Source organism: Polypterus senegalus, chromosome 7 (assembly GCF_016835505.1).
Source record: "Polypterus senegalus isolate Bchr_013 chromosome 7, ASM1683550v1, whole genome shotgun sequence".
NCBI lineage: Eukaryota > Metazoa > Chordata > Cladistia > Polypteriformes > Polypteridae > Polypterus > Polypterus senegalus.
In genome coordinates, this window is record NC_053160.1 from 162848806 (window position 1) to 162866305 (window position 17500).

The 17500-nt window shown below is 37.8% G+C and overlaps 1 protein-coding gene across 1 annotated transcript in view; it reads right to left on the reverse strand.

Moving 5' to 3' along the window:
- Positions 1 to 17500, reverse strand: part of auh (AU RNA binding protein/enoyl-CoA hydratase) — a 207750-nt gene that overhangs the window by 120915 nt on the left and 69335 nt on the right. Inside the window, exon 5 of the mRNA XM_039759472.1 lies at positions 10798 to 10890. Coding sequence (XP_039615406.1) covers positions 10798 to 10890 — 93 coding nt within the window. The remainder of the gene's footprint in view (positions 1 to 10797; positions 10891 to 17500) is intronic.

Consider the following 17500-nt stretch of genomic DNA (forward strand, 5'->3'; position numbering starts at 1 on the left):
AATATATAATGTGATGACTATAAAGTCTTTATCTTTGCTTAAACAGGAAATGCAAGATTAAGCTAAACTGTGAACAGATGTCCTTTACGCACTTTAAGCTTCTGGCTCAATTTTGGCTTTACTCAAATGTGGAGAGCAAGGACTGTTTCAGTCTAATTAATATGCACATACACGTACAGTATTTCATTATTATGAATTAAGAATTAAATAGCTTTTAACCTATTTTAGTTATACAATTGTTTCCATATATTTTGTAAAAAGCAGATTTTTTTCTTTGTTTATCTATTCCCATCTTGTTTTACTTTGCTGATTTCCTCTGCATCTTTCCACAATCCTAAAGCAAATACTATTTGTGACCCCATTGCATGATGAGATATTTTAGTAGCAGCGTTGTTAAAGTTAAAATCCTACATAAAACCTACAAAAACTGCGTAAAGTGCAGACAACAGGAACAAGACATGTTAAGTTCTTAGCCCACTGCTTAACTCCAAGTCTGAATCTGAGAAGAAAAAGCTATTAATTGGATTGTTTCAAGGTCATGGTATAAAGGGTCTTGAAAATGATTATTCTCAAAAACAACAGGGAAAAATACAGTAAAGTTTAACCTCTTTCGGTAATAACAGTATGCAAATCTTTTATTATCCAACCTACCCGGTATCGCATCCACCTAGTCCAGTTCAAGGTTGCTGGTACAGGAGCCATTCCCATTACCAAAAGTGCAAGTCCAACTACATATAGCCAGCCACATTATAGTACATCAATATACAGTTCAAAAATCACTTATTGGCTAGTTTATTCATCAACTACCTGTATTTATTATATGCTAAAATTTGAATACTTTACACATAGTTTAAGACTCATTCTGCTATATTGAACTATATGAAGTCCCACTTTCTAATTTTTTTTTAACCAAATAAATACAACTAAGAAAAACACAATGACATTTGTAGAACAAATATGAAATCACTCAGCTTGATATTAAAATAAAGACCAAGGTTTGGGTATTAATTTATGCCCAAGATAGATTCCCACCACAGGTTTCAGTGACTCAAAAATCAAATGTCAAATTATTTTGTAAGAACATTTCTAAAATAATTAGTGTCTGAGAAAGTAGAACAAGAACATTCAGTCAAACATTGCATAAATAACTGGGAGTGACAAAAGAATGTTATGACAGCCTTCACTTCTAATGTCTAAATCAATGCAAAAAATGCAAACCACAAAAAGAATACGTTGCAAAACATAAGGTGGCTTTACTTTAAATGCTATACTTTAAAATTCCAATTCTTTGCACACCAATAATCATTCATTTATAGCAGTGATTTTTATCTATAATTGTTTACTTACTTCAAAGCCTTCAAACCACTATATAATTATAGGATAATGAGAAAGATGTATTTAAAGTAGGTTATTATATCAAGACTATAATTATCTTTTAATTATAGATGTAGTTAGGTTACATAATCTACATAACTGACAAGATTAATGTTATGGCCAGATTTAAAATGATAAAATGTTAAGATTAAAAGTCATTTACATTCAAATATATTTTTAAAGTTTTACACTAGAAAAAATAATTAATGAAAATGATATAAAAAAATCATTTATAAAGTGAAAACTTAAAATCCAAGTTCAATAAATGCTACTTTGCTGCACTCAGAATTCCACATATTTACTGACAAAAGATCATGTTCAGAAAATAAGGACTGAAAAACTATCAATTCAGTTTTATTTTTCCTGCTTATATCTACCTGGAAATATGTCAGACCTTGTGGTACAAGGTCACATAATACACCCTCAGATCCGAGTGTTGACTTACCAGAAATTCCTGGATAACCAGCCCTATGAACTTCCTTATACACTGGCATACCAAATATCCTGTTTTAACAGGTCATGCAAAGAAAAATCATATTTAAAAAAAGTTATTTCTCTTAGGTTTGCATGGCCAATTTAAAATTAATGATGCCCTCATATGCAACCATATATGTTGAAAAATCATTTTCTGTTACAAGTATTGCCACAACATGAATCTAAATCCCAAGGTATTGCTGCAATCTGAAAATCATTTTATAATGGAAAAAAAAATCTCTCTAGTTCTGCTTAAGATGTTATGGCTCTGATTGACATTTGCCATGGTTTTATCATTTTCCAGTCTTCCACATATTGTAACAACATGTTATGACAGTTTAAACATGATGCTGCTAAAGAGTTGGCTCAAACCAGAACCACTGATTGCTTTATTCTCAATTAGCACATTTGCATTGGTTTCCTATCTAATATTATTTTTTTTTTACATTTCTGTTAATAATTAGGGATGCACTAACACTGCTCATTGTTCTTATATCAGGTTTTTACAGTTTGAATACATAACATTGAATTTAAATGTTCTGGTCTCTCCACTCAGCATCCCAATTTTATAAGTGCCACTATGCACTGTAAGTGTTGCTCCTGTTGGATTTGAGACGGGTGGCCAAAACTTCATGTGGAAGCGCCGTAAAGTACTAATAGTGCATATGCTCTTGGAGTATAAGTTTGAATCCTGCTTAATTGCCACATACAGTGATGATCTCCAACAAAATCAATTAACGATTAAAATGCAATGAACTGCATCCAGTTGTTTCATTTTTTTAAATGCACAAAAGCAAACAATGGCTAAGAGCATGACATAAACACACAAATCTAAATTCCTAGATTCAAATTTAAGCCCAGACACTAACTGCTAGGAGTTTGCATGTTTTTTTTCTCTACACACAGGCAAGTTACATTAATCGATGATGCTAAAATGAGTGTGCCCTGCAACAGACTGAAGCTATGTCCAGAAATTGTTTTTTGCTGCTGGGATATGTTCTCATTACCTGAACTCATCTGCAAATATTTAATACCAGTAACGGCGTTCTGCACGATAACGTGCAGTGAATACACTTGACTTGAGCATTCCTAGTTTTCATCCGCTTTCTCTGTACGTTTACCATTCGTTTGCTCAGAGGTTGATGCGCTTGCTGCTTCCTGAGCAGCTCTTCGTTTCTCCACCCTAGGGAACCGCTGCTTATCTTCTTTCGTCGGCATCTTGTTGTGTTAAAACTGATTAAGTTAGTTTTTGTGTTGCAATTACTTAGTACGTTTTCTTTAAATATTCACTTAAGCTGGCACTTCAATCTGCCTCAAGAATGATTAGCAAAGGTGGTAGGGAATGAGAACGGCACACATACGCATGCGCCACACGGCCGCCCTACTGTGCGCTGCCGAGAGTTGATTCAACAATAAAATAAAAATAAAATAAGAGTAATAAAAATCATAACAGTCATGACATTCTCAAATCTGCTTAATTCAAGATCAATGAAAGCTGCAGTCTAACCTGGAAGCACCACGTGCAAGGCAGAAAAAAGTTCTGGGTAGGATGCCAGTTCATCAAAAGGATCAACTATTAAAGAATAGTTCTGAATTGGCAAGTAACCTAAAATGCATGGTTTGTAGGATATGTAAGGAATACCTACAGAGAGGGGGAATTCAACCACAGAATTAGCTGTCAGTCAGGAAGGGGGGGTCAACACCATAATGGACAACAAATAGGTGCAAGATTTAAATCCAGGAACCTGGTTAAATAAAGCAACTGCACTAACCAATTTCAGGCAATGCCTCTTCATTTACACAATACTGTTTAGAAATGGTTGTTTATAAGCCCTGGCAATGACTGGCATCCATCAATAGTCTTGAACTTAGTATTATTTTTGCAACAGGCAGATTTAAATTTTGGACCTCCAAATACATAATCAATTACATATTTATTATTAATTATTCATTTAACTCCGCCAAGGACAGTCCTAAGCTCGGCTGAACAGGAGTAAGGTGGCCAGTCTAGCGAAGCTGCCAGAACCAGAAAACTGGGGAAACTAACTTAGAAACCAATGGAAATTGTAACAAATTAAAACATGAGTCATGCTACCACATCCAGGCCAGCTGATGCAACAACACCAGGGACCCAGGGTGTTGGTATGAAGTTGGCTATTGGCCAAAGAACCAAAGCAGTCTCGCCAAAATTGGAAATTTGCATCACTGTGTGGAATGTGTAAACAGGCAATCATGCTTGTCAAAAAGAAATCATCGCCAAGGAACTGTAAAGGTGCAAAATGTCCATTGCACCAATATCGGAACTACGAATCACCAGCTCTGGAACAATGACCCTCCAACCACCACAATCAGATACCAAAATGACTCATTACTATTCTGGTGGCGAGAAACAAGAAGCTGCGGTTGGTTTCATGGATGACGTTTGAACAATGAAGTGCATGATCGCCTTTCAGCCAATCTACGAACATCTCACAGTTTTGACCATAAATAGCACTATCAAAACGCATCTCATCTCAATCTACGTGCGGAGGGAAACCAGTCCTGATTCGGTCAAAGATGAATTCTACGATCAGCTGCAACAAATGCTGGACACTATTACACAGACTGAAATTATCATACTTGGTGGTGATTTCAATGCCCATATAGGCATGGATCTAACTGGGTGAGAAAGCATGATGAGCCGCTCTGGATATAGGGAAATCAACAAAAACGGGCTGTGCAAACTTTCTTTCATCAACATCCAACATCCTCATTGTTGGAAAAAGACAATTCCAGTACCCCTCAAACATCAATTCACATGGTGAAATACTGCTGGCAAAGACTTGCCGGAACTAGTCTACATACTGATCAACTAAAGATTCTGATTGTCGTTCCGGGATGTACGAGTGAGGTGGGGACCCAACTGTGGGTCAGACCATCATTTCGCCTGCTCCAACATCCAACTTCGCCTGCTCCAACATCCAACTTCGCCTGCTCCAACATCCAACATCCAACTTCGCCTGCATCACACCAATTGGAAAGCTCAACCATCAACTAGCCTCCGCCTCGATTGGAAGTGCCTACTAGACCCCAATCGAAAGGAAGAATTTCAAATAACATTAGGCAATCGATTCTAGCAACTACTCCCAACCATCCAAGAACAGTATGGTGACGAACAAGGCCATGAAAGCATGATAGAGCACTGTGCCAGAAGGCACAAGTAATAACTAAGTGGCTTGAGGAAAAAAACATTGAAATTCTGGGTCCATGGCCAAGAAACTTCAAAGAACTTAATCCCATTGAGAACTTGTGGTCAATCGTCAAGAGGTGGGCAGATGAACTCCAAGTATTCATTATGCAAGGAAAGGGCTGTCATTAGTCGGGGTTTGACCCAGAAGCTGAATGACAACATGCCAGGGCTAATTGCCAAAGTCTTGAAAAAGCAAATATTGAGTCTGCATAAACTTAATGTAATTGTCAATAAAAGCCTTTAAAACTTATGAAATGCTTGTAATTATACTTCAGTATCTTTATTAAAGTTAAAGACTCGCAACAATTTAATGTTTAGAGTATAAATATAAAAACTATGGCGAGCGGGTGGGAATGGTACCCAGCCAGGACGCCCAGAAGGACCGGAGGAGTGATTATGCCTCCTCAAGACCGCAAGGGGGCAACTGCCCTGGTGGCGTTGGAGGCCACGGAGAAAGGAGCATGAACGCTCAACCCTATAGGGGCCCGTGGTCACCGCCGGGTGGATATAAAAGGGGCTGCCTCCCTCCATTCGATGGCTGGAGTCGGGAGGAAGAAAGACGGAGCTTGGGAGGAGAGTGGAGGAAGCGGACCTGAAGGAAAAGTATTGTGTGAGGCCTGGACTTTGGGGGTGAAAGTGGGTTGTATGCTGTGTTTCACTTGCAAATAATAGTCGCAAATAAATGTGTGTGGTGCTTAAACGATGTCTACCTGTCTGTGTCCTGGCCATATTCCACAAAACCTACTAAAAGCAATTTGGCAGGCTAGTTGGGACCTTAAGTGAGATGTACTAAACTTATTAAATAAACTTAAACTAAACTTAAATTTACTTTATTTTCTGTTATTGAAAAGACCCAAACACAAAATGAATCCAGCATGTGCCATTTTTGCTTTCTTCCAAAAATAAGATAAAATGAAATATACAGAAATAGCAGTTTTGTTCTTAAGCATTTCAGTCGATTTGAAACCTACCAGACACATGAATAGAGATTGTTAACTATCAAAAAATACTGTACATTTACAGTATGAATCTAGTTTATGATCATTATTTATTAAACCATCAAAAAATAAGTCTGCTGTACTTTTATGCTATTGGAAACTCAAACCCACCAGTGAATACTGAATACTCTTATACAACCAGATGACTATGTTTTTTTTTTTTGGACAGTATTGCTGCAGATAATAAAAGCAGAAACAGCATACAACACACAAATACAGTAGTTGTAAGAAGATGCTATTCACACAGGTTAAAATTTGTGAAGGTAAAGTTCTGGTCCTTATATGTCTATACAATTTTCTACAATTTTTATCACTGCATTCACCAGTCCACTACATGGAAGATTACTTTATTTGTCTGTCAGGAAATTGTACACCAAGAAATTGGAATTTGTCATGAGCAATTTTAAATACAACAAATTTTAAATAAGTTCATAATCTCCACTTGGGGATGTCAGATTTTATCTCTTCTGAAACTGTGTGAACAAGGGGAAAAAACAATGTTCAATTAACAGTTTCCACACTGCCTAAAAATAAATGGTATGTTGTGGAATTCTCAGGAGAAAACCTTTGGGAGTAAAGACATCAATGCAAACCTTTTGGCTCTGGACACATCTGGAAAAGTACAAACTGGCTCTTCAAGTAAAATAAAAGAATATATGTAACAAGTAAAATTTGGACCATATTTTATATTTTCTTATTGCCCATCTGGCTTTAAAAGCATGAACCTCTCCTTTGAATATGTCTTTCTTGGGAACTCAATTTATATGAAAGAAAATACTCCTTGTTTATCTTTCAAACTGCGGTGGGCTGGCACCCTGCCCAGGATTTCTTCCTGCCTTGCACCCTGTGCTTACTGGGACTGGCTCCAGCGGAGCCTCGTAACCCTGTGTTAGGATATAGCGGGTTTGAAAATGACTGACAGACTGTTTATCTTTCATAAATGTTCTGACCAACAATTTATTTATTCTGAACTAGCAAAATAAACGCGCTTCACAGCAGCGAAGTACTGCCTTAAAATTTTTATTAAGAAGAAAATTAAACCTTTTTAAAATGAGGGAAAATATACCAATAATTATTTGTTAAGGATCTCTTTGTATACCACATTGTCAGTTCGGCCCTCCGGTTGTAATATGACCAAGCTGTGCACTGAGCTTACTCTTGAGCATGCAACATACAGTTGGCCATGTGAAAGGTAATCTTGTCTCAAATCTCACAGCTTGGATTGCTGCTGTCATAATCGGTTTGAGTTTCATGGTTTGTTTCAATTACGACAGTATTTGCAGGACTTGTGTTGAAGTGACATTCGGCATCTGTCAAGCGTTGTAAGCATACGACCAGTTTCATTGATAACTTCGCATCCAGCTTTTGAGAGTTTAAACATTCATAAACATCAAAGTGTCCACTACTGAAATTGTCACCTGTGAATCTAAGATGTTTAAGAGGCATTGGTGGGTGTCGAAAGGTGTAAAATATTTGGCCATTTCAGTACACTTGAAAGCGACAAGCGAACAATTCAGCGGCAGCCATCAACTCACATGCAGAACCATAGGTGAAGGGCTTAAGCATTTCACTCTTATAGTGCTCCTGTGTAGTATAATTATCTCCTGTACTGTCATCAGTCCACACCTTGAACCTGTCCCAGTCATTCAATACATAAAGACACAATGTTCCTCCGGATATCAAGAGTGAGCCTGATATGGCCGTGCAATATGTAACAAAGAGAATGGAAAAGGCAGGTGCCATCTCCGGGCAGTAAGTAAGTGCCCGTTCTTTGATCGATGGCGATCACCTTGATAGGCACGTTAATGGGGGTACGGTTGGAACGATAAAGGAAATGGGTACCTGAACAATGTAAAGTAAGTCTAAAATACCTACACAATAACTATAATCGTAATAAACAAACAATAAAACAGCGGAGAAGCCGTGGATGAAATAAAAAGGCTGTAGTTATCAGCAGGGAGACGTGAATCCCATGGCGAAGCAAGGAAGGGAATGTAGAGACCGGAGCGACAGACGGCCTTATATAGGCAGGCAGCCAACAACATGGGAGGTGTTGGGATGGGGGACCCAACGCCACCTCACACGGTGACCGAGCTACAGGCTATGGACGTATATATACACATAAGTAGGATTCAGTCAGCGTTGGAACCCGCGTACCAAATTTCTTGAAGATGGGCCCATAAGTAACAAAGACCGTTGGAAAGTTCAATATGGCAGCCGACAGTGGCGTCATACCACCGAAGTAAGTACGTACATCGGTTTCGGTTAGCAGGGAAGCTGCCTACCAAATTTCATGAAGATGGGGCCATAAATAAGAAAGTTCAACATGGCAAACGTTGTCGACCGTTATGACTGTTACGCGTAGAATTCCGAAATGAAACCTGCTTAACTTTTGTAAGTAAGCTGTAAGGAATAAGCCTGCCAAATTTCAGCCTTCTACCTACACGGGAAGTTGGAGAATTAGTGATGAGTCAGTCAGTCAGTGAGGGCTTTGCCTTTTATTAGCATAGATAAATTGCATGTGACATTGTTTCTTGAAGTTCTTCCCTGAAGCAATAATTCCTGAAACAGTCTACGTACACTTTTTCTTAAGAAAAGGACAGTTTAACTACAGTGCCTGAGCGCAGCACCACTTCAAATATGTTACTTTTCTTTCTGGACAAAAGTGATCCTTTCAGTACATTATTTATTTACTAATTGGGTTGACTTTGCTCTAAGCTTTAAAAATACTGGAGGGAATTAAGATTGCTATTATTATTATTGCATGATTTTATTCAACGTGCCCTCCCTGTTTGTCTGGGTCATATTTTGTAATCAATTTTTTTTTACCTACTTTTACTGAACCGATTTCCTTCAAACTTTGCATGTATGCTGATCTCTGGTGAAAATGCAATATTTCATCAGTTTGACCTGGGATCTCTTTGTTAATAACGTGAAATTTAAATTTCTCATTTCCTTATACGTATTATACTTTTAGTGATTAAACATACAGTATATACGTATAGTGCTTTGAGCCAACACACCTATATATGAAAAATTAGTGGTGCTGGTCAAGTGGTTGGCGAGTTGGACACTCGATCAAACAGCCGAACATTCAAGACCAATGTAGGCAAATTAATAATAATAAAAAAAAAATGACTGATTAATTGATATTGAACTTTTGTCAAATTACTTCAATATGACAGTTAAGCAGCATTGGTCAAGTGGTTAGTGTGTCAAAATCATTGTAAACAAGCTAATTTTTTTTTTTTTTTTTAAAATGTAATCCTTTTTCATCATTTATATGCACATTTACCGAAATACTCTTTTCAATGATTTGACGATATTCGCTCAGGGGATAAAGTGTTGGGATTTTCTAAGAAAGATTGAAGGTTCGATTCACCAACAGACAAATGCACATTTCCAGTACTTCACATGTGTAAGGTTTCAAACATGGTTACGATTTTCTGAAACAAGAAATAAACGTTAATGAATGTTACGTGTCACGTTAAGATTGTAAGTTCGTTTTTACTCTCTCATTACTGTCATTTCTGTCAAATCAATTTCCCACCCAAGTCAAAGTTTCTGTAACATGTAAAAAAAAAAGTTTTAAGCGACACAATTTTATTAAAAAAAAAAAAAATCACTATAAAGTAAAAAGTTCATTTTTTTCTTGTACTAAAATTTTGTTGGTCATATGCAATCAAAAATAAAATTATGTGGCACCCACAAAGGAATTAATTTAATTCAATTAAAATGCATAGATATGGTAAAATGAAATTTCTAAACCAGCTTAAAAATGGAAAGAAAATGACACATTACGTAAAACTTGATTAAAATATGTAGGAAAATGGTTATAATTGGAGAAATGATTCGATTCCACTCTGTCGCTAATGGCATTTCTGTCTAATCACCATCCCACCCAAATCAAGGATTTTGTTGCGTGCCAAGGACTGTGTGGCATTGGGATGGTAAAATATCTATTAAAAAAATTCCATTGACATGCTTTTATTCAAAAATGCACAAAAACATTTTTTTTTTTTTTTTCCTTGTTCCAATTCTTTATTAGCTTGCAGTTTTCTCTTAGTCAAGTAGTATGTTTTATTTTGGGATTAAACATAATTAAATAGTTACAGTAGTCATTTAAATCTTAGATCTTGAGTAATTGCTATTCTTTACATTTTAAGCTTCACCGACCTCCTTGTGTGCCCTGTTGCTTCAAAGTCTACACTGACCATTTTTGATTTTAGCAAATAGTATTTATTATTATCACTATATTTTGCATGGAATAGGCATATAAGGATAAAGATCTGGCTTTCCCCTTTTAAATTAAGGTGTCTGGCAGATTTTATTGATTTGTGTATATACTGCACTGTATAATGATGATTTATTATAGGTTTTATTTCAGGCAAATGAGAGTGATATAATAAGGTATTTATTGGACATTTACTTTATGACTCAGACCTTGGTACCATTCTAGCCATTCTTGTATAGGCGTGCTTAATGAAACGATTAAAGATGTAATAGGTTACTTGTATAGTTTCTAGGAAAATAACTAATTTACAACAATGCATCACAAGCTTACTATAAAAGTTTGTTGCAGCAAAATATTCAGCAGGTTTTTTTTTTGGTTTTTTTTTTGAGTATGTGCAACTGTGAGGTCAGAGCTGAATAATGCTGGTGTTTACAACAGTTATTTAAGTCTAATTGCACAAAAAAACAAAAAAAATCTTCCACCCTTACCAGCTATTCTTATATCACAAGCCAATGCCATTTCTAGGCCTCCTCCTAAGGCAACACCATCTATTGCAGCAATTGTTGGCACAGGAAGAGTACCTGTAAAAAGTATAATAAAATAAAAAAATCATTAAAGTATAAATAATAAAACATTTACAAACACAGTAAAATATACATAAAAAAGGTATTAACAAATAATAGTCACCCCTCCCAGTTGAAGAAAGAATAACGAGGCTTACTAAGGTAATGGTTTCATGCATCTCACAGCACAAGTCACAGTTTAATTCTAATTATCAATATCTGCTTCACTGGGAACATTCAACAAAACAAATGTGAAGGAGAGATTTACATGCCAGTTCTAAACTGTTATAGCAGGTCATTCAGTCAAGCAATATCATACAGAGAAGTCAAAAAATCTACTATTGACTAAATGATAAAATAGTGTTATTCTTTTGACTCGCCTACAATGTATACATTCTATACAATAAACTTTAAATGCAGTGATAGGAATGTTTATGAACCGTTTGTATTTTTTTAATTTCTGAATGTGTGGCTCCTGAAATCTGATCTGATCTTCATCTGTCATAATAGATAAAAACAGTCCAATGAAACAAACAGCACACAAAATATAATTCTGTCATATCAATATTAACTGCAACAATTACAGGAGTTGTAGGATATCCCAGAAACAGTGAATGCAAGCACAACCAGCTATGGACTTGGGTCATTACACAATCCACTCAATCAGATCTTTTATGAAAACAAAACCGAGGAGGTGGAAAAAATGCTAATTTAAACTGTGTACACAGGGTATATGGGATTCAAAAGTAATCATTTCATCTTCAATAATAATATTCCTTAAATATTCAAGGTCAAAAATGCTAAACAATACAATCTTCCTTTTAGCAGCAAAAACTGAAACCAAACAATTTTTGTAGCTACAGTACATTTACAAAGGTTTTTCTACTCCATTTCTCTTTAGAGGACTACTCCAGTTCATTTCGGTTTCTGGAATGTCTTGAGTAAGGGCTCATTTATACTTTACGCGACGCGACGCATGCTGCAGCGGATGCTCCTGCTACGCAAGCGTTGTAGTATTTATACTTGCGCGCGTACTTTACGTAAATCTGGAGGAATCCACCAGGTGGCAGTGCGAGATATTATCGTGGTGAAAACATGTTCGGCTTCTCTGTGTTGTGAATTGCCTAGAACACCTATTAAATTCCGATAACACCTTACCGCAATATCTCTGAAAAGGATGTTTACTGATTAAATCCATAAATCCAGGGATGTATGTGTCCATTCCAGGAAGCATTGGGCACGAGTGAGAAACAGTCCATTGACGAGGCCTCAGCTCATCGCAAGGTGAATACAAGCACACACATACACTAGCGTCATTTTAGCGGCACCAATCCCAAAATCTGCATATCTTTGGAAGGAAACCGGAGCACAGTGTGGAATACCAGCAACATAACTCCCTGCGAGACAGCAGTGCTATTGCTCCGCCACCGTGACACCCCCATGTGTGTAATTATTCCCCCATGTGTGTATTTATTAACAGTATTCATTATTTAAATTTGTAAAATGTAACATACACATTTTAATGCATTTCATCATGAAAGTGATATCAAGTACAAATCTAAAGATTCTAAATGTGCAGAGAGTTGGAATATCATACATTTAATTTGTTCTGTTTGGCGATCTATTGCTGCTTTCCGCTGCTGAAGCAAAATGCCGACATAGAGATGCATTCGTGGTGCTTTTATATTCAAGCGTCGCATATTCCCGATCGTAATGACACGATACATTTTAAAAGTCTCACATACCATCTTTTGTGCCATCTATTTTTATTGTTTTACTTTACCTGCTGTCAGGTCCAAGAAGCTCGTAGCGATTAAAAACTGGGATGACGTTTGCGACCGTCTGCTTTAATGATAAAGTAAACTACGAGGTTAAAGTGGAAATTTTGAGATTAAAGCCGAAATTTCCACTTTAATCTAAGTACACTTTTCACCGTGTCCTTTATTTTTCTCAGTGGCTCAAATATAGCGCTATACATTATGTTGCTGTTGTTAAGTTGCAAAAATTAAAAAGTAAAAAAGACATATATAAATGACACGATACATTTTAAAAGTCTCACATACCATCTTTTGTGCCGTCTTTTTTTTTTTTTGCAACTTCACATCAGCAACATAATGTATAGCGCTGTATTTGAGCCATTTATTAAAACAGCAAAGTGCGCACATCGATCCCCGAAGGATCTCCATAGAGGCTTGCTGTCACATGTAGATAGTAAACAGAGACTCTGACGGCACGTTCCGACTTTTAGCACACTGCGCCCCCCGACTTTATGCTGGTACTGCAACTCCCGCACGCGTCGCGTTAATTTCTGAGGACCTGCTCAGAGGACGCGTGAAATGAACGCTGGGAACGCGTGGCAGCCATGATGCGGGCGCGTACGCGTTCTGAGCGTGAAGTATAAATGAGCCCTAAGATGGCATGCTTTAGATCCTTCCACAATATTTCTGTAGGACTGTACTTGGGACTCTGACTTGAATATTCCGAAACACATTTTCATTTGTTTAACCCTGATTTGCTGTTGCGTGAGGTCATTGTAATGCTGCATGGATCAATTTTTTTTTTTTTTTTTAATTTCAGATCACAAAGTTTCCTGATATTACTTGACTTCATTGTTCCCTCAGTGACTGGATGTACCAAAACCAGTCACCTACCATGGTGCTTCCTCCAAAGTACTTCGCAGACAAGGGGGATATTTTCCATACGTCAGTTAAATCATCCGAGATCAGATGCCTCATCTTGGATGAGTTAATGCCGGTGAAACTCATCCGGGATAAGTCGGTTTTTCAAACACGGCCGTGTAGTAGATTAGTCTAGCCGGATCTAATCATCCGAAATGATTGCGCTCTGATTGAAAAGCCCATATATATTGAGTCTAGAAAACATGATCACCAGGTCTTTGATAGGCTGCAACAAAATGACGAAAGAACGGGCACATTTTTTCACACAAGCGGAGCAGGACCTTTTACTCAATGGATATGAAGAATTTCAAGATTTAATATGCACAAGGGGTAAAACTGCAAAAGCAGCCCAAACCAGAAAAGATGGCTGGCAAAAAGTGGCCGACAAATTAAACACTAAGTAGTGTGTATTGTACTTACTGAAAGCAGCATTTAATTTCCTATGTGTCAGATTATTATTTAATATGTCATAATTCCAGATCAAATTTTAGCACAAGGAGAACATGGGAACAGGTTAAAGTGAAGTACAAGAATATACTTCAAACTGGTAAATCTATAATAATAAAAGGCAAAGCCCTCACTCACTCACTCATCACTAATTCTCCAACTTCCCGTGTAGGTAGAAAGCTGAAATTTGGCAGCCTTATTCCTTACAGCTTACTTACAAAAGTTAAGCAGGTTTCATTTCGAAATTCTACACGTAACGGTCATAACGGCTGATAATGTTCGACAACGTCCGCCATGTTGAACTTTCTTATTTATGGCCCCATCTTCACGAAATTTGGTAGGCGGCTTCCCTGTGCTAACCGAAACCGATGTACTTACTTATTTCGATGGTATGACGCCACTGTCGGGCGCCATATTGAACTTTCCAAACGTCACTAATTCTCCAACTTCCCGTGTAGGTAGAAGGCTGAAATTTGGCAGGCCCATTCCTTACAGCTTACTTACAAAAGTTAAGCAGGTTTCATTTCGAAATTCTACGCGTAACGGTCATAACGGTCAACAACGTTCGCCATATTGAACTTTCTTATTCATGGCCCCATCTTCACGAAATTTGGTAGGCGGCTTCCCTGCGCTAACCGAAACCAATATACATACTTATTTCGGTGGTATGATGCCACTGTCAGCCGCCATATTGAACTTTCCAACGTCACTAATTCTCCAACTTCCCGTGTAGGTAGAAGGCTGATATTTGGTACTTATTTCGGTGGTATGATGCTACTGTCGGCCGCCAAATTGAACTTTTAACGGAAATTGATGTCCGTACTTATTTCAGTGATATGACACCACTGTCGGCCGCCATATTGAACTTTCCAACATCACTAATTCTCCAACTTCCCGTATAGGTAGAAGGCTGAAATTTGGCAGGCTCATTCCTTACAGCTTACTTACAACAGTTACGCAGGTTTCATTTCAAAATTCTACGCGTAACGGTCATAATGGTCAACAACGTCCACCATTTTGAACTTTCTTATTTCCGGCCCCATCTTCACGAAATTTGGTAGGTGGCTTCCCTGAGCTAACCGAAACCAATGTACGTACTTATTTCGGTGGTATGACGCCACTGTCAGCCACCATATTGAACTTTTCAACAGTCTTTGTTACTTATGGGTCCATCTTCAAGAAATTTGGTACACGGGTTCCCAACGCTAACTGAATCCTACTTACGTACATTTATATGTCCATAGCCTGCACCTCGGTCACCGTGTGAGGTGGCGTTGTGTCGCACATCCCAACGCCTCCCACGTTGTTGGCTGCCTGCCTATATAAGACCGTCCATCGCTCCGGTCTCTACATTCCCTTCCTTGCTTCACCACGGGATTCACGTCTCCCTACTGATAACTACACCCTTTTTGTTTAATCCACGGCTTCCCTGCTGTATTATTGTTTGTTTATTATAATTATAGTTATTGTATAGGTATTTTACACTTACTTTACATTGCTCAGGTACCCATTTCCTTTATCATTCCAACCCCCATTACCATGTCTATCGAGATGATCACTATCGATCAAAGAACTGTCACTTACCGAGTGGTTTCCATGCCCGGAGATAGCACCTACCTTTTCCATTCTCTGAGTTACATATTGCACGGCCATATCAGGCTCACTCTTGATATCCGGAGGAACATTGTGTCTTTATGTATTGAATGACTGGGACAGGTTCAAGGTGTGGACTGATGACAGTACAGGAGATAATTATACTACACAGGAGCACTATAAGAGTGAAATGCTTAAGCCCTTCACCTATGGTTCTGCATGTGAGTTGATGGCTGTCGCTGAATTTTTCGGTTGTCGCTTTCAAGTGTACCGAAATGGCCAAATATTTTACACCTTTCGACAACTGCCAATGCCTCTTAAACATCTTAGATTCACAGGTGACAATTTCAGTAGTGGACACTTTGATGTTTATGAATGTTTAAACTCTCAAAAGCTGGATGTGATTTTATCGATGAAACCGGTTGTATACTTACAATGAATGACAGATGCCAAATGTCACTTCAACACAACAAATCCTGCAAATACTGTCATAATTGAAACAAACCATGAAACTCAAACTGATTATGACAGCAGCAATCCAACCTGTGAGATTTGAGACAAGATTACTGTTCACATGGCCAACTGTAAGTTACATGCCCAAGAGTAAGCTCAGCGCACAGCTTGGTCATGTTACAGCCGGAGGGCCGAACTGACAACATGGTATACAAAGAGATCCTTAACAAATAATTATTGGCATATTTTCCCCTCAGTTTAAAAAGGTTTAATTTTCTTCTTAATAAAAATTTTAATGCAGTACTTCGCCGCTGCAAAGCGCGGGTATTTTGCTAGTATTGGTATATAACTATTTAAAGAATTGTTGACATAATGAATAATATATAATATAAAAAACTATTTTAAAGCTAATAAGAAGGCAGACAAGCAAAAAACAGGTGGAGGTCCACACGGTCCAGACCTAACCCCTGCAGAAGAGTTGGCTCTTCAGCAAAATGTCCATCGCCCGGTTTCTGAGGGCATTCCAGGGGAAAGCTGATCCTCAGAACCAGTGGCAGGATGCAGTGGTCACTTCATTTCAGGTAAAGGATGGTCATTGCATATATTTGTCCTAAATGTGTGCCATAGGTTTGTTCCATATAGCCCTCTTTTTTGTTGGGTTATTTGCAGGGAATGTCATATCCCTAGAACCTGTGTCTGACCAACGAGATATTGATGAAAGTAAAATATTTGATGAAGACACTGTGTCTGATTATTTATCAGGAGGAGAGGTACATTTTCCAAATAATGTTTGATCAAACTCCACTCTGCTCAGTCCAATGTGCCCCAATCACATTTGGAAATCCTGGGTAATGAGAACGTTAGGATGATTGTGAGATTCTTTATGGAACTGTGGGTGTTTTTGCCTGTGTATTACCTACCTGTAATGGCATGAAACGCATCTTTTATTGTCTGCACACGCAGGGGTCCAGGAAACACTATGAAAACCCGAAGGAAATATTTCAGAGCCAAACAGACTTTATGAATTGCCTGGCAAACTGCACTTTTAGATAGATTTTCCACATCGCCTACAGTATATAAAAAAAGTGCCGCTTGCAAAAAACCTGAAAGTAATGCATACTGTCTGTGTGGTTGTGAGAGCCCGACTTCGCCTAGTTTGACTTCGAATATAAGGTGCTAATAAATCTTTGGGGTACAATATCCTACCCCCCAACCCCCAAGGGCATCTTTTGAAAAGAATTTCCTCCGGGAGTAATAAAGGATCTTGCCAATCGTGCAAAACTCTCTCTATATGAAATTATCTTCTTATAACTTGTGCACCGATATAAATTGGTCGCTCATTCATGAACGGCAAAGCTATGACTGAATGAATTCCATGCACTGACACTGATTAAGTGTGTGAGCTAATCCTTGTTTACATAGAACAAACCTGCTCCAAGCAGGTTTGAGGATTTGGA